The sequence below is a fragment of the Neocloeon triangulifer genome, unplaced genomic scaffold, assembly GCF_031216515.1.
Source record: "Neocloeon triangulifer isolate White Clay Creek 2 clone unplaced genomic scaffold, ASM3121651v1 ptg000015l, whole genome shotgun sequence".
NCBI classification, from domain to species: domain Eukaryota; kingdom Metazoa; phylum Arthropoda; class Insecta; order Ephemeroptera; family Baetidae; genus Neocloeon; species Neocloeon triangulifer.
The window spans coordinates 1,887,262-1,912,848 of NW_026775557.1; the positions used below are offsets into that span (position 1 = coordinate 1,887,262).

General features: G+C 34.4%; 2 protein-coding genes across 3 annotated transcripts; both read right to left on the reverse strand.

Annotated features, from left to right (window-relative positions):
- Positions 1-11,478: 11,478 nt before the first annotated feature.
- On the reverse strand, positions 11,479-23,952 carry LOC132202272 (uncharacterized). Of its 2 annotated transcripts, none has more exons than XM_059629081.1 (25): positions 23,834-23,952; positions 22,801-22,828; positions 22,485-22,747; positions 22,260-22,431; positions 22,083-22,207; positions 21,620-21,655; positions 21,528-21,561; positions 21,301-21,365; positions 21,139-21,241; positions 20,846-21,078; positions 20,719-20,784; positions 20,615-20,666; positions 20,488-20,564; positions 20,344-20,440; positions 20,185-20,290; positions 19,982-20,105; positions 19,856-19,922; positions 19,719-19,804; positions 19,545-19,665; positions 19,386-19,492; positions 19,254-19,331; positions 19,166-19,199; positions 12,123-12,220; positions 11,952-12,063; positions 11,479-11,896 (listed from the first exon to the last, which is right to left on the reverse strand). In XM_059629081.1, the coding sequence occupies exons 1-25, from the start codon at positions 23,894-23,896 to the stop codon at positions 11,658-11,660; spliced, it is 2,586 nt and encodes an 861-aa protein (XP_059485064.1). In that variant the 5' UTR covers positions 23,897-23,952; the 3' UTR covers positions 11,479-11,657. The 2 variants fall into 2 exon arrangements, with proteins under 2 accessions (XP_059485064.1, XP_059485063.1); XM_059629080.1 differs by lacking the exons at positions 11,479-11,896; positions 11,952-12,063; positions 12,123-12,220 and adding exons at positions 18,489-18,785; positions 18,841-18,952; positions 19,014-19,111.
- On the reverse strand, positions 14,373-17,113 carry LOC132202273 (mucin-2-like). Its single transcript, XM_059629082.1, has 8 exons — positions 17,016-17,113; positions 15,995-16,022; positions 15,679-15,941; positions 15,260-15,625; positions 14,791-14,826; positions 14,699-14,732; positions 14,471-14,536; positions 14,373-14,411 (listed from the first exon to the last, which is right to left on the reverse strand). The coding sequence occupies exons 1-8, from the start codon at positions 17,076-17,078 to the stop codon at positions 14,389-14,391; spliced, it is 879 nt and encodes a 292-aa protein (XP_059485065.1). The 5' UTR covers positions 17,079-17,113; the 3' UTR covers positions 14,373-14,388.
- Positions 23,953-25,587: the final 1,635 nt, after the last annotated feature.

Consider the following 25,587-nt stretch of genomic DNA (forward strand, 5'->3'; position numbering starts at 1 on the left):
TAAATCATATCGGAAACTTTCGGAATTACACGTTTACAAAACGGCCCGAGATAAATCAGCCGCGAGATTTGATAAATATTCATGTCAATAATAGTTTTTACACCTAACACGCGAGCCGTGGCAGAGAAAAGTAAGCCACGGAAGAAATGCCTTTCCTAAATCCGTATCGGGTTGCACACTTTAATATTTCCATGTTTATTTCTTTCTCTGGGCGTGCGATCACACTTCCAGATTAAATATTTATATTTCCAGCGCGTGGTGAAAAATAATGTTTCTGACTGCAGCGCTAAAGCGGTGATAAGCTCGTTTAGATTTCGACCTGATATCAAAAAGCAAAGCGAGTACACATTATACATATACAAAACCAGCCGGTGTGTTAATTGTAGGTGGAACAAAAAATAATGTTTGAATTCGTGAGCACCGAAACATACCGAAACATATTTACCTTTGAGGAAAGCTAATAAATAAATTAAAAAGAATTTGTAGCCGATGTGGCACTACACGAATGTGATACCAATCAAAAAGCCAACAACAAATTCCGAGAAAATAATTTCAACTCGGTGTGGAGTAAAATTTGAAAATTCTTATATCTGATGCTGACCGCGAAAAATATGGAGACTTTCGACCCTCGGGCAGAAATTCGAAAATTGCATTTTACGAGTTTGTGTGCGAGAAAATTGTCTTATCAGCGGCCAATTCCACTTTGAATTTACGACTTAAATTTTTCTATAAGAGTAAATTATAAGAAAGCAGATTGTGTTGGTGGAAAACAAAAGGTGGCCTGAGACGTGAAGTTATAATTTGTTGTTTGCACTGGAAGCGGCGCGAAGTGAAATGCCCGTGGCTGGTTTTCCTGCACTATTGACGGCGAGTCCTGTAATTAGCGGGCCCTGAGCCGCGCGCTTCTTTTTGATAAAGTGTCGGTCCAGCGTTTCAAGCGTTTGCGCCTCGCTCATATTCATTTACATGTATCCGCGAGAGAGAGATATGGTTAATATGTGTTTTGGGAGGCGGGCTGTAATTTCGGTGTCTCATTAATAATGACGCCACGCATTCTGCTGTGAGCCACGCAAAAGCAGGCAGGTGCTACGTTGGAATTTCGTTTCTCAATAATATAATGTCTGTGAACGGGACTGTGGACTGCACTTGAGTGAAGACACGATATTTTTAATTACAAACAATTTAAACCTCACACGAAAGCTATCCATTTATGTTGAAAAAGGTTTAATTGATAATTTTGAATGTGTAAAATGGGAGTTGGTATTTATTTTAATAATATTTTTTTTTTAAAATAAAAATAAAAACTAATTTGAAAATTATAAAAAAGCAGCCACTATAAATAATTCCTAAATGAATCATTTTTAAAATGAAATTAGTTGACCAAACTCAAGTTTAACCAGATACAAACTTTTAAACTCACTTACAGAGTCAATAATTTAATTGCATTATTGAGGAAACTGTAAATTAATCTGCCACTGAGATAAGCCATCTCACTTGCGTACAAATCACCATTTTCAACTCGTATACATTTACTGTGAGCCATGGAATGATCTAATTTAAATGCACTCCCAAACTAATTGTTCTGCTGTGTTTAGTGGGCCCTGCTTAATTCTTCGGAGCCACACACATTAGTTGGAGAGAACCGAAATTTGCATGCGGAGATGAAAATTGCCTTGACTGCTCTCGAAGTGACGGCGGCCATTGGTTCGTTCTCATTGTTCCGAAAAGACTAATTATTTACAAGCCTACCGCACTTATTCAGCCGAGCTGAAATTTCACACATGGCTGCATCGGCCAATCCGCCGACGAAAGCACCGGATGCGTGGCCAAATTGTTGTCTTTTCGACGCGCAGCAAAAACACACACACGGAGAGAACAAGTTCACATGGCGAATATAATTAAAGGAAGTGCAATATTATTATATTGCCACTCTCATTGGATTTCTGGCGAAAACGGGTTTCGTTAAATTGCGCATTATGCTAATTATCTCACGCGGTATTGTTAACGAGCCGCTGGCGCGTAAGCTTTATATTTTAATTAATTTGTGTGTTATCCGGACACGGGAGGTGCTTGCAAGAAGTCTCTTGTATAGTTGGTTGTAGTTTTAGATTTTGAAAATTCAAAACGTTCTGCAAAATCAGTGAAAAATGAACTACGTAGTGGTTTCAACAGTCGAACAATACGTTGTGAAATTATTTTGGAAAAATCCTTTTTTTCTTACAACTTTGGAGCATTATTTTGACGTCAAAATACAATAATTGGCACGTAATCATAATTTTTTTTCTACATTTGTTTACGCTTTTGTATAAAACCGTTGTAAAAGGCGAGAAGGCAAAATTTTGGTAAAAAATGGAAACTGCCAACGTCACACATGGCACAAATTAAACTTTTACTATATTTTTTTTTCCGGAGAAACTGCTTTTAATTTGCGGGTAGCACGTTGGCGAGGGTGAAAAACAGTTTCATTAGAGTGGTCAGCGAGCGGGGGCAGGTCGTCGCGATAATTACTCTTCTCAAAGGCGAACTGAATAGCGCGTATATTTCTCGCTCGGCTGGTCCTATTCTGCAAGGCATGTGGCCGCCGCTTGCGTGTTTCCTTCGGCCGCAATCGCACCTCCGGATCTGCGATTGGAAGGCCTGATAAGCAATATAATTTCATGTCATTCTGTCGTATGGTGTACGTGTGCTGACCAAACTGCATCGGCCAGGTGAGTGCGAGTCTACTTTTAAGTAGCTGGATAAGGGTTAACTTCGCTCTCGGTACATTTATTCATGCGCTATGTACTGCGGTGGAGGGGCTCCTCGCTCGATTCGTGTTTGTTCCAATAAATTATGTCACGCGCGCTATTGCTGCACCGCGGTGCTGAGGAATTATGGCCCTTTGCCTCGATATCCTATTGTCCCATTGTAAAAAAGCGCCATGATTTATTTCTTCTGCCGAAACTGCACGAAATTTGTCCCATGATAATTTTTTTTTTTATTCAAACAAACCTTGTTTATTTTTGTTGGCGATCTATATGAACGAAGCGAACAAATATGTGTCTGAAATCTCAAAGACTAAAAATAAAATAATCCTTTTTCATAACCAATTTTCAAATCAATTCGAAACACAAATGAGTTATACAATTGCTCATTTTCAACAAAATAAAAATAAAAAGAACTGTTGTTGCTGTCACCAGCTGGAGGCATGCGAGATGATTTCTATTGACAAAAACAGCCAATAAGTAGTGTGATGGTCGTTTTCCAAAATTGAGTATTGACCTTTTCATTTGGAACTTGGCGTAAATATGACTGTTCTTTATACGACAATTAATGCATTTTGTGTGAATACATCGTCTATGCAGCATTATGAGCTATGTTGTCATTACCTTTTCAAGCAATTTGAAATAAATTTACCTCAAAAGTTAAAAAAAAGGAAAATAATTGGATGGTGTGCACTACACCATAATAAAAGACACTGGCCGACAAGACTCTGCCTTGGCCTGACAAGTGTAAAAAAATTAATTTGATTGCTCTATTCTGATAATATGGAAATTTAAAGATAACAAAATGTGGTTTAATTGAAGCGGAAATATTTAATTAATATTGCTATTCGCGGGTTGTGGTCTTGGTAAAAATTAACAATCATATGTGCGCAAACATAAATTCTAGAAAATTAAATAATAATTATGGACATGGATTTATAATATTTTTCTGGTTCTCTATGTGTCCAGCAGGAGCAGCGACCACTTCCATTTATTTTGTCAGCAGAACCAAAAGCAAAAGTCTTCCTTGGCGCAGAATAATGTCTTTCTCGCGTGACGCAGAATTTTACCGAGGCTGCTTTTCTTATATCCATTGTCGTATCACTTCTTTGCTGGTGCATTTTAAATTTACTCACTTGAATAAAAATGTACTCTGCGGTGACTTAGGAAAATCCTGTTCTCGTGTGGTTTGAAAAACTCATTTTTCTAAACTTAGGCCTCTCGCGCGACACAGCAGCACGACCATCACGTTATTTTTATACTTATAAATTAGAATATTAATCGGGACGGAAATTTACTCTGGCCGATTTTGCCCAGATAAGCGCATCGATTGGATAAGCCGAGTAATTTATACCCGGCGATTGCGGCACTTTCATGCAAGTAAAGTAAAATGAATTGGAAATTAATTCAAATTTTATGTGCCGGGCTTGAAAATCAGTTTCCAAAATGCCGCAACCTTAAAGTTTTAAACCATAACAATGATGCCTTTGAGTAATGGCAGGTTATTTTATGTGAAGAAAAAAATTTTCCATCGAGAAATAAAGGAAGTGGCCGCGGACGAAAATTGGAGAAAAATCATCACACTTCCGTGGCACGTTTTTCAAACACACGCCTTCAGTGGCTGCTTACGCGTTCGGAACGGTGGCCCTGAAAATGCAAGGTCTTTGCTACTCTTTGCACAACTCGCTTAAAAATAATGCATTATTTTATACTCGAGTAAATATTTTTTACGCTTATATTCTCAAGTGGTTATTTTTAGCCAACGGTCGCTACTTTTGGCTTTTATTACTGTAAAAACATTTGACCGTTTAACAATAAAATTTTTTCTTTTAAATTAATAGGTGGTTTTGTGGCAGGAAGTGTGCATAATGTGCTTTGACTGAAATGGAATAAAACTGATCAATTATGAAAATTTATTTGTTGCTAAACGTTGTTAAGCCTACAAATTGCTTTATTAAAATAGAGAGACAAACAAAAATTGATTCTTTCAAAAAATCAATTAGGAATGAATTTTTAGTGCTTTAAATTTGTTGTAAATTAATGAACGTACTTAAAAAAAACCCTAGGCAGCGGATTTTCGAGTATAAGAGCTTTTATAATATCGTCATTTTTTAAGCGAAATAAAAATTATAAACCGCAATAGATATTAATTTATATTACCAATAATAATATAATGAAAAACATTGCAATTTTTTTACAAATATATATTGACGGACGAAAAAGCTTGATACAATTGAAGCTGTAGTTTTGTGACTCTCTTTTAATTTTTATTTTTAATTTTCAGTGGAAAATTAAATCAAATGTTATATTCTGATTTTATATTAATTAAAAGTATTAAAACACCCCATAAGAAGGTCTAAATATTACTTGTCTCCCTCTGCAGGTCTAAAGATTTTTATTTATGTTATAAAATTTGATCTTTTCATTGGCAAAGATTTGCGACAAAAGACAAGTCCAGCAGTAATTTTAAAGGAATTCCATTTCAAAGATCTGCGAAAATATTTGCAAACTCCCGCAACTAAATTAGACATCAGGTTGTTAAGGCTGCGGAGAAATTTATGTCCCTGTACAAAGTCTCACTGTGCGTGTGTTAGGCAAAAATTCCAGAGACTTATTTCCAACGAACAAATTCTCGAATAGAGGGTCTGCGAATAAATAAAACGCAGTGTCAACGCGAGCATTGTTTTTCAGCATAAAAAGAGCGAGTATGCGAGAGGCGTAAATTTGAGTCGGACTAAAATGTAATATTGCCCACACCGCGGCAGAAAGGGACACTCCACCCGACGTGACAGGGCACATAAATCTCGCATCCTGCAGACGAGCAGGCCGAGGGATAAGGAGGAAAAAAAAGCACGACGAGACGCGCTAAATTAAATTAAAAAATAAAACGGCAGGCGAAAATTTTGGGCGCGATTGCACGGCCTGATAATGAGGCAGTAACAAGATGTTTGCACTGGAACGAGAAAGAAAAAAAGAGTCTCTCCTACTCTGTTGATCATTCAATAACGAGAGAAGAGCGCAGTTGACCGTGCTGTTTTTATCTCTCGTGAGAGAGAAGATAATATTTGTCGATAAATTAGTGCCGGCCATTGAGGAAGTTCGAACGCTCATTACGAGGCGACAAAGTAATTAATATGATAATAATATTATCACCCAGGGGGGCAGCATGTGAATTTATTTATATTTTTTATACATTCATCATGCATATACGATTTGTGGCGGACTAATCACCCGATGATGTAGCAAGTAATAAATATTTTCCATCGAGAGCTGTTATGGGAACTCATGGTGGTGCTCTTTCGGATTTAATACAATAATAATAATAGCAGCCGGAGATTATTACAAGATGAAAAACTATAGGGTGGAGTTAATGATAAAAACATGACTGGCCAAAAAGCTCTGCTCTTTCTCGCGCGCGTTTGGTTTTTTTTTGTAATCATCTTATACGAGCGTTTGATTTATTATAATGTGTGTATAAATTCTACCATGTAACAACTTGTTAAATGGTTATTATCATCATCATTTCTTCGTGTGTGCCACAAAACAAGAGCTCGTCTCAGTCGCGCCGGATCAAAACACTCGGCTTTTCATAGCCGCCCGACACGGACTCTATTATTACTGCCCAGCACCCAATTTATAGTTAGCCCGTGACCGACGATTGAATGGTGAAGCTTAATTAATTATTTCCAGAGCAGCTTGACTGGCAAAACGCTTAATTTTAGAAATGGAAACAATATTGATTTCCAATTAATTGTGACAGAGAGATTGTAAGTTTTGCCAATAATTTATTGTGAGTAACTTATCTTATTATCCACATTATTCTCATATTAATTAATATTATCCATTCCATTCTAATATCATTAAACAAAGAAAAATAACGTACTACAAAAGAAAACTAGTTTTGTTCTCAATCATCAATTAACAATTGCTCTTTGTGTTGACTTTACTATATTATTTTTGATGAAATTATTTTTCAACTCTTCTGTAGGACACAAATAGCAAGGCCAATGATGCAATGTCAACTAAATGATAGTTTAAAATAAAAAATTATATTTAAAAATACTTATTGAATTAAAAAATTAAACTATTTTAAAATACAAATTAGAACTAATGTTGTATGTATATAAATATAATTTTTCTATTTTTATAATATATTAAAATAAGGATTGTATTACAATCTAGTCAAAAGTTATGGTTGATTTTAATTCTTATTGAATATTAAGAACTAGTCTAAGTGAATTAAATTCTTAACTGGGAATTTATGAGGGTTTGGACAAATCAAAACTAATACTCAAGTCATCATCATCAATTTTAAAATTAAATCATGATCATTAATAATACGGATCAGGTATTATAGACAAGGAATCTTTATTTCAATAGATGAATTAAGCAATAAGAATGAAAAAAATTGTTCCAATTTGATTAAAAATTATTGCTTATCAAACTATTACAAAAATTTCTTGTTTAGATAAATAAAATTTTGCATGTTAAATGGATCAATGACGAAGTAAGCACCTGAGAATACGGCGATTGGCGCGAAAGGCAACCACACCTGTGGACCAGCCAGCATCGGCCGCGAGGGGCGATTGGCTCTCTTTGGTTTCTTTCTTTGAGGCAGGGTGCAGTAGCCATGCGTCACTCTCGCGGAAAGAGATAACACTTGTAGAGAGACACACGAGAGCCAACATAAATACATTGGCGAACAGGTAAACGGCCAGGGTCTCTGCGCGCTCCACCTTGAGGCTCCTGTATTGGTCGCGCGGTGATCAACGGCCGTGCTGCTCCCTTGCTTAGATACCCTGTCCAGATAGGCGCGAGCACCGAGACTTTTTAACCTATGTGTGCTGTGCTGTGTGTATAATGAAATTTATATAATCGCCCTCTGCGCTGCTGTTCCCCCTTTTTTTCGCTTTTCTCAAGATTCAATTTCTTTTCATTTGCAAGCCTTAAACGGTTTTGCAGCAGCAGAATCAAAGTCCCTTTGTTTTTTATAATTGTCCCCTGGGATATACAAAGATCGGAGAACTTATGAAGATTTTAATTTATTTATATGTATGGCTTGTATGAATTTATTTAATTATTATGCAACGTGTAACAATGAAAATCTGAGGGTAGTTTACTGAATCAATTTGAATCAAAGATAAATCGCAAAAATTTGAATTAGAGAAGAAGGAAACAAGTAGTTTTGAGGAGGAATCTTGATTAGAAAAAATAATTTTAGATTTTTAAACCAGTTTTCTATTAAATTTATTCAATTTAAATGATTTATCTGCTTCTGATATTAATTTCAGTTCCAAAAATTAAGCACTTTTATGGATATTTTTTATGTTATGCTTAGCATTTCTATTGAAACCCTTTCCCCAGGGGAACAGTGGAAACAAATTTGTAAAATCTCCAGACAATCACTCACTTTAGAAAGTTTTTGAAAGTGAAACCTATATGTCTGGAAAACAATAAGTTCTCAATAGCAAAGTAATGTGAAAATATTAAACCCCGCGTGGGCCAGTCGGTCATTTTTCTTTATAAATATGCATGTACAAGCGGCGTCTGCGTTTCGTACCTACCATTTACGCGCCAAGCTTTGCACTCTGCAGAGCAAGGCTGAATTCTCCTCTGGGCTCAAATGTGTTCACGTACCAACGATTAATATCTGCCTGGAATGAAACAAAAATTATTTGCCGCAACTCCTCCCACAGCAAACGAAAAATTCGGTCCGTCCGCGAGCAGAAAGAAACACTTCTTTTGAATATAATGTGTTTCTCTCCGTGCATTAAAATGAGGGGCGATATTAAATTTTCCGACGTCGGCTCGTTTGGCTGCGTGGAAATAATATTTCGGTCCGGCCTGCACATAAAAATGTTTCCAATAAAAATTAAAGCAACATTATATAAAAGTGATGAAGTGTTGAGATAGCCTAACAAGCTTATACTTCGCCATACCTAGAGGCCCGAATTTACCTTTTTATGATATTATGTGTGCACGGCGCGCGCTCTCTTTTAATGCCCTCGCGTCATCTCGCATTATCTCTTTCAAACCGGGCGGACCATTGTTGCATCTACTTTCGGGATCTCATTCGAGCAGGCTGCTTTAATGTATTCAAATGTGCACTTAATCGATCTGAACATCTATCGGAAAATTACACAAAAACTTGTGTTCGAATTTTTTGAAAGGCTATCTCGCGCGGATATATGGGTTGATGAAACGAAAATGTACAAGTTCACCGGATTAAGTGACGTTTTATAAAACCTAAAAAGGGTTAAAAGCTTCGATTCATCAATGGATGTTAAAATGTTAATTAGAATTAATAATTACTAATTAATTGATTATTTTATTATTATTATTATTAAATTTATTCATTACTGCATTCAAGAAAATTGTTATTTCTAATTGATTAACATGAAGCAAACTAGTATTGTGCCAAAATATGTATAAATAAATAAAAACTTAATTTTTATAAATAGTATGTAGCAATGCTAATTTATTTATCAAAAACTCTGATTCAAATCATATGTTAAATTATATAATGCATACATAAACATTAATAAATATTAAATTTAAAACAATTTAAAAAAATTAAAGTAAAATTTTAATGACTGCAATAAAAATTTAAATTGTTAATATAATTAGTAATAACTTTTCTTCTAAAAATCGCTTTATAGAAAGTTACTTAAAATCCAAACACATTTAATCTTCAATAGAAGCAGGAGGTCCATTGTACAAATTGAAAGCATAACTTTTTGTTACCTCGGCTATAAATAACAGTTTTTATTGTTGTTGCAAACTTCGTGATCATAAGAAGGGACAAACGCCAGAAGCACCAACGTAGACAGGCACACTGCCCTAGTCAAAAAAACAAACGCGTGTCTTTCTTTCATATTTCTGCAGCAGGCGCCTCCGCCGTGGGTTCCAAGGAGAGAATATTAAAAATAATGAGCAGCTGCACTCTCGCGCGCGGCCACATTTTGATTCGAAGCGGCGAAAACCTCTGCAGGAGCTCGCTGCCTTTTTAATTTAATGAATGTGCACAACAGACGATCCGTTCTGTCATGTTTTTCTTTTAGCCAGTCAGTAGTTCTCTGTGGGGAGAGTGGCGAATAAATTTAATGCAAAATCACCTGCTCCATATTAAATTTCTATGCGGCTACAAAAAAAACTTGATTGCCAGGCAAATCCAATTGCATCAAACCCATTCCACACAATATAAAAATCAATTATTTCAGAGAGGAACTATTTAATTTGAAATTTTAGCAAGGTTGGAATTTTGAGTGCCTTGGGTACTTATTTTCTTGAACCCATTCACACACAATTTTTATTGATAGGGACAATCAAAAATGTAAAACTTTTTTCAGATAATGAATTTTTTATTTTATTTTTCAATAGAAAGTCTTAGAACCATAAATTTTTACAACTTAATAAATAATCAAAACATTCAGGTGTTTCTCAAGATACTCTCTCACCTGAAAAAAACTGCCATGAGGCTAATTGCAAGCACACAACTCATTAGTTGCTCATTATGTCAAGATTTCTATCTGGCCTGTCAACACCTGATTAGAAAAAGCATGCGTCTGGCAATAGTTTTTATGCCTGTAATCGGCGAATAAGAATTTTCTCATCCGACGAAAATTTCCATGCATGCTTGAGAAAATTCCAATCAGCGGTGAAGTAATTAAAACTGGCGATTACAGCCAAAGAGGTATAAAGAGCCACACAACACGCACTCTCCTTCTCATTGATTAGATTTTTGTAATCGACTGATCCGAAGGCTATAATTTTTCAAATTAAATCACTTCTCTTTAAGGAGGAAAATATACTAAGAGGAAAATAACAAAATTCCCTTTCGCAAAGCTCGCCAAAAGCTCTGCGACCATCAAAGTCTCCGAAGAGATTTTAGCGAGAGCACCTTATGGGTGTTTGACTTAATATTTATATATATTAAAAAAAGAAAGAGAAAGAATAAAATACATTTATAATGGTGGTGCGGCGCGAGTACCTCCCACTTGCTATAAAGAGAGAGATGGTTCGGAGATGATAGATCGGCCCTAATAACTGGTTATAGTTAGGACCTCTTTAACCCGCTGATCTCGCCGTGCGTTTTATTTAACTTGATGGGAATCTGTTAAAAGGTGAGAATGGGAAAAGAGAGCCGCGCGCTCGAAAATTATTACATGATGCGCTGAATAATATGGGCACGCTGATAATTGACAGTTATAAATATGGTGGTATTAGCTCTTATGAATAACGACAAGAACGTGCCGTGCCGCGCGGTGATGAAGATGCTCGATAAAAACGAAACCTCTCGTTTTCCACCACCACACGCCGTTTTGCTGGGAAATTATAATATTTATCGGCGCCGTTTTTGACATTTATTAGATGGTAATCGACGTCCGATTGAGCGGTGTGTTGATTTTTACTCCTGATACCTCGGCCCTTATAGATTTCTTCCCTGCTCTGAATGCTCTGATTGATTTGTCTTGTAGTGTTTGTATATCACGACTTATATTAAGCAAAATAATATAAATTGCTTTTAAAATTTACATTTATTTCCAAGTCAAACAATTTTGTTGTTGTCAATAACTAGAACAGCAAGCAACAATATAAAACTGATACTTTTCCATCAATGATTCTCAAAAATTGTTTTTTTTTTTTTTATCATTTTATTATATATCCTTTAAATTAAATATTGTTTTAAAATTTGAGAAAGTGCAAAAAGCATATCTACAATTTTTCACTGCAATAAAAAAAAATAATAATTGATATAGACAAGTGGTATAAGAAGACAAACTTATATCAATAATATACCGAGATGATTTTAACTTTTTCAAAAGTAAAAAAATTACTTCTTAATCAAATCATTTATATTTTCATTTCATCGTCACAATATCAAAAACGTGACCTCATGCCTGACTAAAAATTTCAATTGCTTTCACAAAGCAATTTGTTTGAGGCAGCATATCGATCGATCACAAAATTACCTGTAGCTATATCTGTTCTAATAGTCGGAAAGAATCCTTGTGTGCCAGCAGATACGTCAGGTATTTCCTTTTGGTTCATTACCAGCTGTCCTGATGGACACGTTATTGCCGTTTTGTTTACACTTGGATCAATGTAGAAAGCAGCAATTATGTAGCCTCCTACACCCGCTGGAAAATCCACTGGAAAAAAGTTACGCGTTTCTTGACATGCATAGATTTAAACGATTGAACTTACTAAGACCAGTTTGAGCCTTCAAACATGTTTGCTTTGCAGTAGTATCAAGAATTAAGAGTCTGAGGCCAAATTTGCAGCAAATTGCAAAAGCTTCAGGAAACCTTGATGCATTCTTATTCGAGTAATTTTAATTAATACAGGATAGCGGAGAGTAATTTTGAGCATAATTACAATTCCCATCAAGGCTGGCATATTCAAGCCCAGGAACCTTTTGCCACATGCTTCGGCTACTTTTCCAGTACCGTAAATCGACTTAAATGATGAATTTGCTAAATTGCAAATAGAAGGTTCTTGAAAGAACTAAAATTTTGGAATATTCATACCTGGTGCTCTATCAAAAGTTGCTTTCAAATCCGCCTTAACAGCAAAATTATAAAAAATTGAAAAAAAGCAATTTAAGTATTTTTTTTACATCCTGAACACATGTGTGACTAGGACATGCGGATGACTGGTTAGGTGACATTACCACAGCCTCATTAACGGTGCCACCCTTTGAAAAGAATAGTTGAAGCAACTAATACAACATTATAGCATTTCTTATCACCTTAATTGTATTTTCGAGGTTAACAACCAGGCTTGACATGAGTTCTGGCGAATTGTCTTGTCCGCATTTCATCAGGGCTGAAGCTCTGTCGCAATCATCCATTCCCTCTGTTGAAATGAGTGAGAAAGGAACAAAAATATTTATCAAATTTTCACTTGTCACATTGGTGCAGAAGTCGAAGGTGCTGTATGATTCGGTAAGCTTGTCTAGGTCGCCTTTTGACAACGATTGAAACTCGGCGAGTATTTTTTCCTGCACTAACTTTCCATCCTTCATCTGAAATTTACTGCAAATTAATATAGACCAAATAGAAAAAAAAAGAACAGTACAAATCCCGTTTCCTCTCCAAAACATTTCAAAAAACATTTTTCCTTGAGATTTTTCGCGGTGTCGTTAAGAAGCCTTGATATTTGCTCTAGAAATTTTTTAAAGTTTAAAAATTAAAAATTTTCATTTATTAACCAGCTGTCAATGTGTATAGGTCAGCACACTCTTTTTGAATCGTTTCGACTGTCCTCGGGGACTTTCCCTTTTATATTGTATTATTTTGTCACAGTTCAAATACTTATTCGCTGTAATAAATTTTACTTCACAGATGTAGCGCCTTTTTAGGTTGCAATTCTCATCACTCAGTCGAGACTCTGTCATATTGACGTAGATTGTCAAGCAATTTTGAGTTTTGTTTACATCATCTGGTTGTCCGAGGACCCATCTAAATAACATTTTGTTTTATATTCCAGCTTTAATTAAAATATTATTGCCTAAGATAAAATGAATTGAATTAAACAAACCTTGCCTCCTTTCTAAGAAGTCTATTTGATGAGCAATACCCAAAGTTACCCTCGCAGCCTAAGTCAGTACCAGACGTCCAAAACTGTGCTGGTAATATTTTTCCATCTATTTTACAATTATTTTTAATTTTTTATAACCATATAAATCACTACAAAAACTTTTAAAAGCATTTTTTAGCAGATCAAAAGTGAAATCTTGGTGCACACTGATGAGTTTCAAGCCGATGGAGCAGCATGCCATCATTGATTGTTCGTACTATGAAATGGAAAAATAAAAATTTTATTCTTCAACAACCAAGTTACCGTGCGAGTGTCACTTGGGTAACTGAAAACATAATATCTTCCATCCGTTGAAAACCACTGCCCGTGCTTTGTAGGGTCTATTAAGTATTTTTTTATATCTTTATTAAAGAACATTTTCTACTTCAATTTGATTTTACCTTTTAAGTATTTGATGACCACAGCGCCGTCTTTGGTCGCAAAAAAAGTGTTCTGCAAATTTCAATAATTAGTTGTTAAGAAAAGAGAAGATAGAGATTGTTTCAAACGTTAGGAGCGCAGGTGATAATTGGGCATTGGGGCGCAGTGCAGGCAGGCTTTGGTGTTGTCGGCCCCTGCACAAAAGAAACAATTATATACATATTTTAATTAGGGATGATATTTTTCTTTTCATCACCATGCAGGCAAAAGCACTGATTTCTCCACAGTACTTATCGGCCAACTGGGCTGTGTCGTTTCCTGGCTTTATTATAAGCTGAGCACAATTTTCCGACTTGTTAACATTGTTGGGTTGCCCGGACTCCCAATAGGACGATAATACGCTTGCTTTGGATTGGCAAAATGCAAATGAGGAAGGGCTCCCGCGCAAACCTGATGTCCAATACCGAGTATTGTATGGCCAATTAAATCCTGCGTTATTTTAATTAAAAAGTTTTTGAGAATATAAAACCCAAAGAAACCACTCGAAACGGGAAATAATTAAATTATTGGATTAACGCAAATTTTTTTAGTTTATTCCATACCGTCTATCATATCATTGAAGCACGTAAATTTAGCCTGTGTCTCGAAGAAAATTGGCACCATTCCTAGACTGCAGCATTTATCAAAGTTCTGCTGCCAATTTGCCTTTTAAAATTTTGTTTAAATTTATTTTATCCTTTATTGAAGATAAAATCTCTACGCACCAGAGATTTTCCAAAAACAAAAAGACTTCCACACGCAGTTCTCCAAAAAGCCGTGGTCAGATGGATCTTTTAAACCGGTCAAATACAAAATTAGCTTCACCCTCTCAATTAAATGAAAAAATAAAACTATGGAAAGGAAGAATTCATAAAATAGATATTTACAAATTGGAATTCGCAAATATATTATAAAATATTATGTCTTTATTGCTGTTTTAAAGTGGTACGAACCTCTTAGTGACTTGTCAAGATCAAACAGTGATGCCTTCAATTAGTTCAAATTTAAGTTTTCACCGTAAAAAATCTAAAATTTTTAAGCTTACATCACGTTTACATAATGTTGGGCATTTCGGATAAACCTATTCAAGAGAAGATTTTTTATTTATAATTTGCACAATATAAATATTTCCTGTAAAGTATATGAAAATATTGTGGTGGCATTTCACGATCGAGGGATATAATTCATGGATGGTGAAATGAATTGAAAATCGGCTTTTACTTGATGGGTGTTAGGAGCGGTTTATCGTTTTACAAAAAACAACATCTTGCTCTACACGTTTCAGATCAAAAGACCATGTTTTGAAAATAACTCAATACTGTAGTTAATTAAACCATTTATATTTAAATAATATCGATTAATAATGTAATGTTAAGACCATGACGGAAATTTTGTTCAAAATATTGAACTGCCCTTCCTTTTTAAAATTTTTATTGAGGTTGAGGTTCATTCAAATCAATAATGTATAGTATTCATAATAAAAGTGAAATCCACCATAATTAGAATTATAATACCTCAGGCGCATTCGTCGTTGCTGTAGTTGGTTTTATGAAAAGGATTGTTGTCATCTCGGTAGTTGTAGTTGTTGGGGCAGCTATTTTTGCTGTTGTTGTTAGTACATTTGGCGTTGAGGACGGAATTGGAACATTTTTTTGAGAGGTAGCTGGAGCTAAACTACTTGGTTGCAAAATATTCAGATTAGGATTTGCAGTGCTTTCAAGTTGCGTAAATGTTGATGAGCTAGTTTCAACTGCTTGCATAGTAATTATCGGATCTGGAATCATGGACGAGGCAGGAATTTCGTTCTGGGTTGGTAAAGTAGTTTCTGTAGTGGAGTCTGGAACGACAGGTAAATTTGGTTCACTCGGAGATGGAGCTGACTAAAAATTAAAATTAATCGTTTTTCACTCATTAAAAATTAACTTTTCCTTGCGTTTAAATCATTGATAATTGTTGTCGTTGTTTCCTCTTGTTGAACAGGTGCATCGCTGATTTGGGAAAATTGCGTTTCATCAGTTAGGGTTTTGGCATCTGTAGCTTGATCATTTGTCACTCTCAACGTCACTGACGAGGCGGAAGCGGCGGAACCATTAATTATTGAAGTCGTTGCTTTATAAATGGCGTTGAATTGAGTGCACGACTGTGCACCACAGCAACGAACAATTTTTTGCCTGGCCGCATTGCGATTGTACTTGGCTGATGACAAAATTTAAATTAAAGTTTTTAATTTTTCTAAATCACAAACAAACCTTTTCCTCGACCATCACGTTTTTGAGCCTTAAATAGATATGATAATTTAGTTAATCAAGCAAAATATAACTTTTAGTTGTGGTTAATTAAAAAAAGAATAAAAACTTAAATGAGGCCAAATCCTTGCAAAACGGTGCCGGAAACCAGTACGTTTATATTTAATATAATTATTGGAATAATCAAGATGAATTGAAAAATCAAATTTGCAATGCCCTACAATTTGTTATAAACTGGTAGTGTCCTTGGTTTCAAAGCTTTCAATTGGTGCGAAACTTTACATCCTGTTTCCAGCCATTTTTACAGTTTTCGTCCAAATGACGACTGAAAAGTGGGAATAGATGTATACGTTGGGAAATTCAGGGAGACATTGTTATTATTATTTTTTTATTTTATTCAAATAATTTGTTTTGTTTAAAATTTCAGGTTCATTAAAAAAACGCTCTTTTTAAACTAATTTCACTTGATGCACAAATTTTTTTAGTTTCGTTCTGTAAATAGTATTCAATTTCTTCTTTGGTTGAAATTTTAATTTTTTTTTTAATTTTATTTATGGTTGATGCATTTGCTGGTGATGATCAATAAACATGATTTGAAACTACAAAAATATCCAAAAAAATAAAACATGTTTAAATAGAATAAAAATAGATCAGACAAATTTAAATTCTCGTATTGTACCTTCTTATCATAATGATACAGGAATTTTGAGCAAGCTAAAGTTAATTAATAATTTATTATTTTCTTGATAGTTATTAGTCTGCATAACATGGAATGATATTTTTAGATGAAGTCCTTTTTTTAATCATTTACGATTTTTTTACATCACATTACGTTTTACGTAGGATTGTGCCCGATCAGGGATCAGAAAATTTTAGCTTGAACCATTTGATCTTTTTTTCTTGGAAATTTATATAAGTCCGTTTTAATGCAAGATGAAAACACTCTCTCTGATCTCACCTTTCCCAATCAGTGAGGTAAATTTGGAATTTTCGTACAATTTCAACATACATCACAACAACTTACTTGGGTGATGTCATATAATTTGGAGGCTTGAAGCACTATGATTAAATAAAAATAATAGTTCATTTCATTAGACAGATTGAAGCTTGCAAAACATTTAGTTCCACGACTACACTGATCGTGATGGGCTTGCCAACAATCAAAGCCTCTATTTTTCAGGAAACATTATTTCCGTTTCATTCGTATTCTGATTTTGGCCACTCTGACAGCTGTGAAACATGAGTAATCATTTGGGAAGTTTAGAGCGAATGAAAATTTCTTGCCAAAATTCATATTGTTCAAAATTAACAGAAAATTTTGGGGAAACCTGTGATGCAGGTGAGAATCAATAATTGATCTTTAAGTGGAGAAAACTTGCTTTTGATTAAAATTTTTACTGAGATATTAATACAAAAATATTAACCTCTCGTTTTCCACCACCACACGCCGTTTTGCTGGGAATTTATAATATTTATCGGCGCCGATTTTGACATTTATTAGATGGTAATCGACGTCCGATTGAGCGGTGTGTTGATTTTTACTCCTGTTACCTTGGCCCTTATAGATTTCATCCCTGCTCTGATTGATTTGTCTCGTAGTGTTCGTATATCACGTCTCATATTAGCAAGATAATGTAAGATGTTTTTAAAGTTCCTATTTATTCCCAAGTCAAGCAATTTTTTGTTGCTAATCACTGGAACAACATTAGCAACAATTTAAAACGGACACTGTTCATGGTTTTCGAAGCAGAAATTGACAACTAATAAATCAATTCGACAAATTTTTTGACATATAATCCGGATACTTTAAAAACTCTTAATCTCATAATGTTAAGTGGCACATTTTAAATTAAGTGAATCATTTGAAAGAAAAAACCCAGGGAACCCCGCTCCCAAAGAGGACCAGATCAATTGAAGTTTTCGTTTTTAAATTATTCATCATAGCAAAAATAAATAAATGTATTTATATTTTATATCTGGTATAAGGTATAACTGAGTTAAGAAATTGGAGCGAAAGTTTATGGAGTGATAAACGGGCCTTGTCCTTGATGAAATCAATTTTTTATAGTAAAAATGAAACGGCCCTACCCCAGGCTCTATCAAAGTTTTGGTCAGAGTGATTTTTTAATTTCATATTTTTCTTCCTCGTGAAATCATTTGGGTCGCAGACCGTGATAAAAACTGCAGTAATCTTTGTTATTTTGGATTAACTAATCTTACTAATCCTTTACATAATATATATATTTTAAATTTGAAGATACTTTTGTACAAAGCGAGCAGAGTGCTAAAATAAGCGGGAGCGTGTCTGCATATTTTCAGAAAGACAAATTCTGTTTTTCACTTCAATATGAAAATAATAACTGTTATTGACACTAAATCGCAATTTTCACAAGTGGGATAAGAACTTATATCAAAAATATTTTAAGACTTCTTGTAAGGTGTTTTCAACTTTTTAAAACACAGAAAAACTACCTTCGTAATTAATCAAATCATTTTTATATATTAATTTCATAATCACAATATTAAAAATGTGACCGCATGCCTGGCTTAAAATTTCAATTGCTTTCACAAAGCAATTTGTTTGAGGCAGCATATCGTTCGATCATAAAAATACGTTTAGTCATATCTGTTCTAATAGTTGGAAAGAATCCTTGTGAGCCAGCAGCTAAGTCAGCTATTTCCGTTTGGTTCATCACCAGCTGTCCTGATGGACACATTATTGCCGTTTTGTTTACACTTGGGTCAATGTAGAAAGCAGCAATTAAGTAGCCTGTTGCACCCGATGGAAAATCCACTGGAAAAAAGTTACACGTTTCTTGACATACATAGATTGAAACGATTGAACTTACTGAGACCAGTTTGAGCCTTCAAACATGTTTGCTTTGCAGTAGTATCAAGAATTAAGAGTCTGAGCCCAAATTTGCAGCAAATTGCAAAAGCTTCAGGAAACCTTGATGCATTCTTATTCGAGTAATTTTAATTAAGACAGGATATAGTAGAAAGTAATTTTGAGCATAATTACAATTCCCATCAAGGCTGGCATATTCAAGCCCAGAAACCTTTTGCCACATGTCTCGGCTACTTTTCCAGTACCGTAAATAGACTTAAATGATGAATTTGCTAAATTGCAAATTGAAGGTTCTTAAAAGAACTAAAATTTTGGATTATTCATACCTGGCGTTCTATCAAAAGTGGCTTTCAAATCCGCCTTAATATCAAAATTATAAAAAATTAAAAAAAAGCAATTTAAGTTTTTTTTTACATCCTGAACACATGTGTGACTAGGACATGCGGATGACTGGTTAGGTGACATTACCACAGCCTCATTAACGGTGCCACCCTTTGAAAATAATAGTTGAAGCAACCCATACAATATTATAGCCTTTCTGATCACCTTAATTGTATTTTCAAGGTTAACAACCAGGCTTGACATGAGTTCTGGCGAATTGTCTTGTCCGCATTTCATCAGGGCTGAAGCTCTGTCACAATCATCCATTCCCTCTGATGAAATGATTGAGAAAGGAACAAAAATATTTATCAAATTTTCGGTCACTTGTCACATTGGTGCAAAAGTCGAAGGTGCTGTATGATTCGGTAAGCTTGTCTAGGTCGCCTTTTGACAACGATTGAAACTCGGCGAGTATTTTTTCCTGCACCAACTTTCCATCCTTCATCTGAATTTACAACGAATTAATACAGAACCAGTTTAAAAAAAGAAGAACAATACAAATCCCGTTTCCTCTCCAAAACATTTCAAAAAACATTTTTCCTTGAGATTTTTCGCGGTGTCGTTAAGAAGCCTTGATATTTGCTCTATAGTATTTATTTTTATAGTGTAAAAATTTCAAAATTTAATCTTTTAACCAGCTGTCAATGTGTATAGGTCAGCGCACTCTTTCTGAATCGTTTCGACTGTCCTCGGGGACTTTCCCTATTATATTGTATTATTTTGTAACAGTTCAAATACTTATTCGCTGTAATAAATTTTACTTCACAGATGTAGCGCCTTTTTAGGTTGCAATTCTCATCACTCAGTCGAGACTCTGTCATATTGACGTAGATTGTCAAGCAATTTTGGGTTTTGTTTACATCATCTGGTTGTCCGAGGACCCATCTAAAAAACATTTTCTGTTATATTCCAGCTTTCATTAAAATATTATTGCGTAAGATAAAATGAATTGAATTAAACAAACCTTGCCTCCTTTCTAAGAAGTCTATTTGATGAGCAATACCCAAAGTTACCCTCGCAGCCTAAGTCAGTACCAGATGTCCAAAACTGTGCTGGTAATATTTTTCCATCTATTTTACAATTATTTTTAATTTTTTATAACCATATAAATCACTCCAAAAACTTTTAAAAGCATTTTTTAGCAGATCAAAAGTGAAATCTTGGTGCACACTGATGAGCTTCAAGCCGATGGAGCAGCATGCCATCATTGATTGTTCGTACTATGAAATGGAAAAATTAAAATTTTATTCTTCAACAACCAAGTTACCGTGCGAGTGTCACTTGGGTAACTGAAAACATAATATCTTCCATCCGTTGAAAACCACTGCCCATGCTTTGTAGGGTCTATTTTTTATCTTTATCAAAGCACATTTTCTACTTCAATTTGATTTTACCTTTTAAGTATTTGATGACCACAGGTCCGTCTTTGGTCGCAAAAACGGTGTTCTGAAATTTGCAATTATTAGTTGTTAAGAAGAGAAAAGAGATAATTTCAAACGTTAGGGGCGCAGGTGATATTTGGACATTGCGGCGCTGTGCAGGCAGGCTTTGGTGTTGTCGGCCCCTGCACGAGAAATAATTATACAAAATATTTTAATTAGGAATGATATTTTTCTTTTCATCACCATGCAGGCAAAAGCACTGATTTCTCCACAGTTCTTATCGGCCAACTGGGCTGTGTCGTTTCCTGGCTTTATTATAAGCTGAGCACAATTTTCTGACTTGTTAACATTGTTGGGTTGCCCGGACTCCCAATAGGACGATAATACGCTTGCTTTGGTTTGGCAAAACGCAAATGTGGAAGGGCTCCCGCGCAAACCTGATGTCCAATACCGAGTATTGTATGGCCATTTGAATCCTGCGTCATTTTAATTAATATGGTTTTGATTGACTCAATTTTTTTTAGTTTATTCCATACCGTCTATCATATCATTGAAGCACGTAAATTTAGCCTGTGTCTCGAAGAAAATTGGCACCATTCCTAGACTGCAGCATTTGTCAAAGTTCTGCTGCCAATTTGCCTTTTAAAATTTTGTTTAAATTTATTTTAGCCTTTGTTGAAGATAAAATCTCTACGCACCAGAGTTTTTCCAAAAACAAAAAGACTTCCACACGCAGTTCTCCAAAAGCCGTGGTCAGATGGATCTTTTAAACCGGTCATATACAAAATTAGCTTCATCCTCTCAATTGAATGAAAAAATAAAACTATGGGAAGGAAGAATTCATAAAATAGATATTTACAAATTGGAATTCGCAAATATATTATAAAATATTATGTCTTTATTGCTGTTTTAAAGTGGTACGAACCTCTTAGTGACTTGTCAAGATCAAATAGTGATGCCTTCAATTAGTTCAAATTTAAGTTTTCACCGTAAAAAATCTAAAATTTTTAAGCTTACATCACGTTTACATAATGTTGGGCATTTCGGATAAACCTATTCAAGAGAAGATTTTTTATTTATAATTTGCACAATATAAATATTTCCTGTAAAGTATATGAAAATATTGTGGTGGGATTCCACGATGGAAGGATATAATTCATGGTGAATTGAATTGAAAATAGGCTTTTACTTTTGATGGGTTTTAGGAGCGGTTTATCGTTTTACAAAAAACAACATCTTGCTCTACACGTTTCAGATCAAAAGACCATGTTTTGAAAATAACTCAATACTGTAGTTAATTAAACCATTTATATTTTAATAATATCGATTAATAATGTAATGTTAAGACCATGACGCAAATTTTGTTCAAAATGTTGAACTGCCCCTCCTTTTTAAAATTTTTAATGAGGTTGAGGTTCATTCAAATCAATAATGTTTTCATAATATAAGTGAAATCCACCATAATTTGAATTAATTATACCTCTGGCGCTTTCGTCGTTGCTGTAGTTGGTTTTATGAAAAGGATCGTCGTCATCTCAGTAGTTGTAGTTGTTGGGGCAGCTATTTTTGCTGTTGTTGTCAGTAAATTTGGCGTTGAGGACGGAACTGGAACATTTTTTTTGAGAGGTAGCTGGAGCCAAACTACTTGGTTGCAAACTATTCAAATTAGGATTTGCAGTGCTTTCAAGTTGCGTAAATGTTGATGAGCTAGTTTCAACTGCTTGCATTGTAGTTATCGGATCTGGAATTTCGTTCTGGGTCGGTAAAGTAGTTTCTGTAGTGGAGTCTGGAACGACAGGTAAATTTGGTTCACTCGGAGATGGAGCTGACTAAAAATTAAAATTAATCGTTTTTCACTCATTAATAATTAACTTTTCCTTGCGTTTAAATCATTGATAATTGTTGTCGTTGTTTCCTCTTGTTGAACAGGTGCATCGCTGATTTGGGAAAATTGCGTTTCATCAGTTAGGGTTTTGGCATCTGTAGCTTGATCATTTGTCACTCTCGACGTCACTGTCGATGCGGAAGTGGCGGAACCATTAATTATTGCAGTTGTTGCTTTATAAATGGCGTTGAATTGAGTGCACGACAGTGCACCACAGCAACGAACAATTTTTTGCCTGGCCGCATTGCGATTGTACTTGGCTGACGACAATATTTAAATTTAAGTTTATAATTTTTCTAAATCACAAACAAACCTTTTCCTCGACCATCACGTTTTTGAGCCTTAAATAGATATGATGATTTAGTTAATCATGCAAAATATAACTTTCAGTTGTGGTTAATTAAAAAAAAAAACAATAAAAACATAAATGAGGCCAAACCCATGTAAAACGATGCAGGAAACCAGTACGTTTATATTTAATATAATTATTGGAATAATCAAGATGAATTGAAAAATCAAATTTGCAATGCTCTACAATTCGTTATAAACTGGTAGTGTCCTTGGTATCAAAGCTTTCAATTGGTGCGAAACTTTACATCCTGTTTCCAGCCATTTTTACAGTTTTCGTCCAAATGACGACTGAAAAGTGGGAATAGATGTAAACGTTGGGAAATTCAGGGAGACATTGTTAATATTATTTATTATATTTTATTCAAATAACATGTTTTGTTTAAAATTTTAGGTTCATTAACAAAACGCTCTTTTTAAACTAATTTCACTTGATGCACAAATTTTTTAGTTTCGTTTTGTAATTATTATTTAATTTCCTCTTAGGGTGAAATTTTTTTTTTTTTTTTTTTTTATTTAATTTATGGTTGATGCATTTGCTGGTGATGATCTAAAAAATGATTTGAAATTGCAAAAATATCAAAAAAAAAAAATAAATAAATAAATAAAACTTGTTAAAATAGAATAAAAATAGATAAGATAAATTTTCGTATTGTACCTTCTTATCATAATGATACAGGAATTTTGAGCAAGCTAATGTTAATTAATAATTTATTATTTTCTTGATAGTTATTAGTCTGCATAACATGGAATGATATTTTTAGATGAAGTCCTTTTTTTAATCATTTACGATTTTTTTACATCACATTACGTTTTACGTAGGATTGTGCCCGATCAGGGATCAGAAAATTTTAGCTTGAACCATGAGACCTTTTCTTGGAAATTTATATGTTCCTTTTAATGCAAGATGAAAACACTCTCTCTGATCTCGCCTTTCCCAATCAGTGAGGTAAATTTGGAAATTTCGTGCAATTTCATCATAATTCACAACAACTTACTTGGGTGATGTCAAATAATTTGGAGGCTTGAAGCACTATTATTAAATAAAAATAATAGTTCATTTCATTAGACCGATTGTAGTTTGCAAAACATTTAGTTCCACGACTACACTGATCGTGATGGGCTTGCCAACAATCAAAGCCTCTCTTTTTCAGGAAACATTATTTCCGTTTCATTCGTATTCTGATTTTGGCCACACTGACAGCTGTGAAACATGAGTAATCATTTGGGAAGTTTAGAGCGAATGAAAATTTCTTGCCAAAATTCGTATTGTTCAAAATTAACAGAAAATTTTGGGGAAACCCGTGATGCAGGTGAGAATCAATAATTGATCTTTAAGTGGGGAAAACTTGCTTTTGATTAAGATTTATATTGAGATATTTATAAAAAAATATTAATTATTTTAGCGCAAATAATTTGAATTGAAATTAACCCTGAAAAATTTCAAGCTATAGTTAAAACGTTTTTGAAACTAAACCAAAAACTGACTAAAATTCACCTGTCTTGGAAATTGCACAAACGCTTTACCCTTTTGTTATATTTTGTTTTTAATTAATTGCATACATTAACGAGCTGTGCAAACATCCGCAGTAAATTACCAAAATACCCTCATGGGCTAACATTTTTCACTAAGAATTTGCATAAAGTCGAGAAAAAAAACTGACATCGAAACCTACTACCTGTTTTGCAAACATTTACCAACGTTGGAGATCAAGGAAATAAAGGAGTTAAAGGATATGAAACACCCAAACGTTTAAGAAAAAGCAGGCAGGTGTACCCCTGAGCAGTCCATAGCATAACAATCTAAAAATGCACACATGTGCGAGGAGAGAGAATATTGCCCGGCTGCGGAGGAAAAAAATGCATGGCTCTGAAATTTTCGTTAGGCCGCGGAAGTACACCTTCGCGGGTTGAATTCACCTGCTTCTGCAGAATAATATTAAGATATATAAACTTCTCTGCTATACTGACAGTGAAAACTTTAAGCTAAAATACTTTTAATGCGCTAAATTTAAAAAACAAATAATATGTTATTGCCAAATTAAAATTTTCATATTACACATGTATACATTATTTTTCTTGGTTAAATTAATATTAATTGATTTTATTTTCCTTACTTCACGCTTTTTGCGCACATCATTTAGAATAATTTGTGGTCAAACCTTGGATTTGACATCAACGTGAGTCCAAGGTTCTTTCTACAAATTCTACATAAAGTTTTGTACTCCATTAAAAGACAATTATATAAGGTAAAAATATATATCATTTCTTATCCTTTTTGCGCACGGAATACAGAAAATAATAAATAATAAATTATTTATATTGATCCAGTGTAGTACATACTTCACCATCACGTCCATTGTTAACAATAATAAACTTGATAAATTTATTATTTAATTTAAATGATCAGTAAATTATAATTTTTGACAATGAAAGTAGGAGTAAACTTGCGATTTGCAATTCTTTGTTAGTTGTATTGTAAAATAAAAAAATATTACAAAACGAATATTTTATTGAATGAATTTAATTGGTTTTAAATTTTATCATTTAACATTATTTGCAACTAAATTTTACTAGCTGGCATTTAAGTGAAAGTAAGTCGAGCAAATAAAATTCAAATGCAAGAGAACAAGCCTCAGTCTTCGCACGCACCTGATCACCATATTTCCTGGGAACGCTTCCCAATTAAGGATTATCTGCGTGTGTGCGATCGAAATTGAGCGCCGAAAAGCGTACACACGGCTGCAAATCC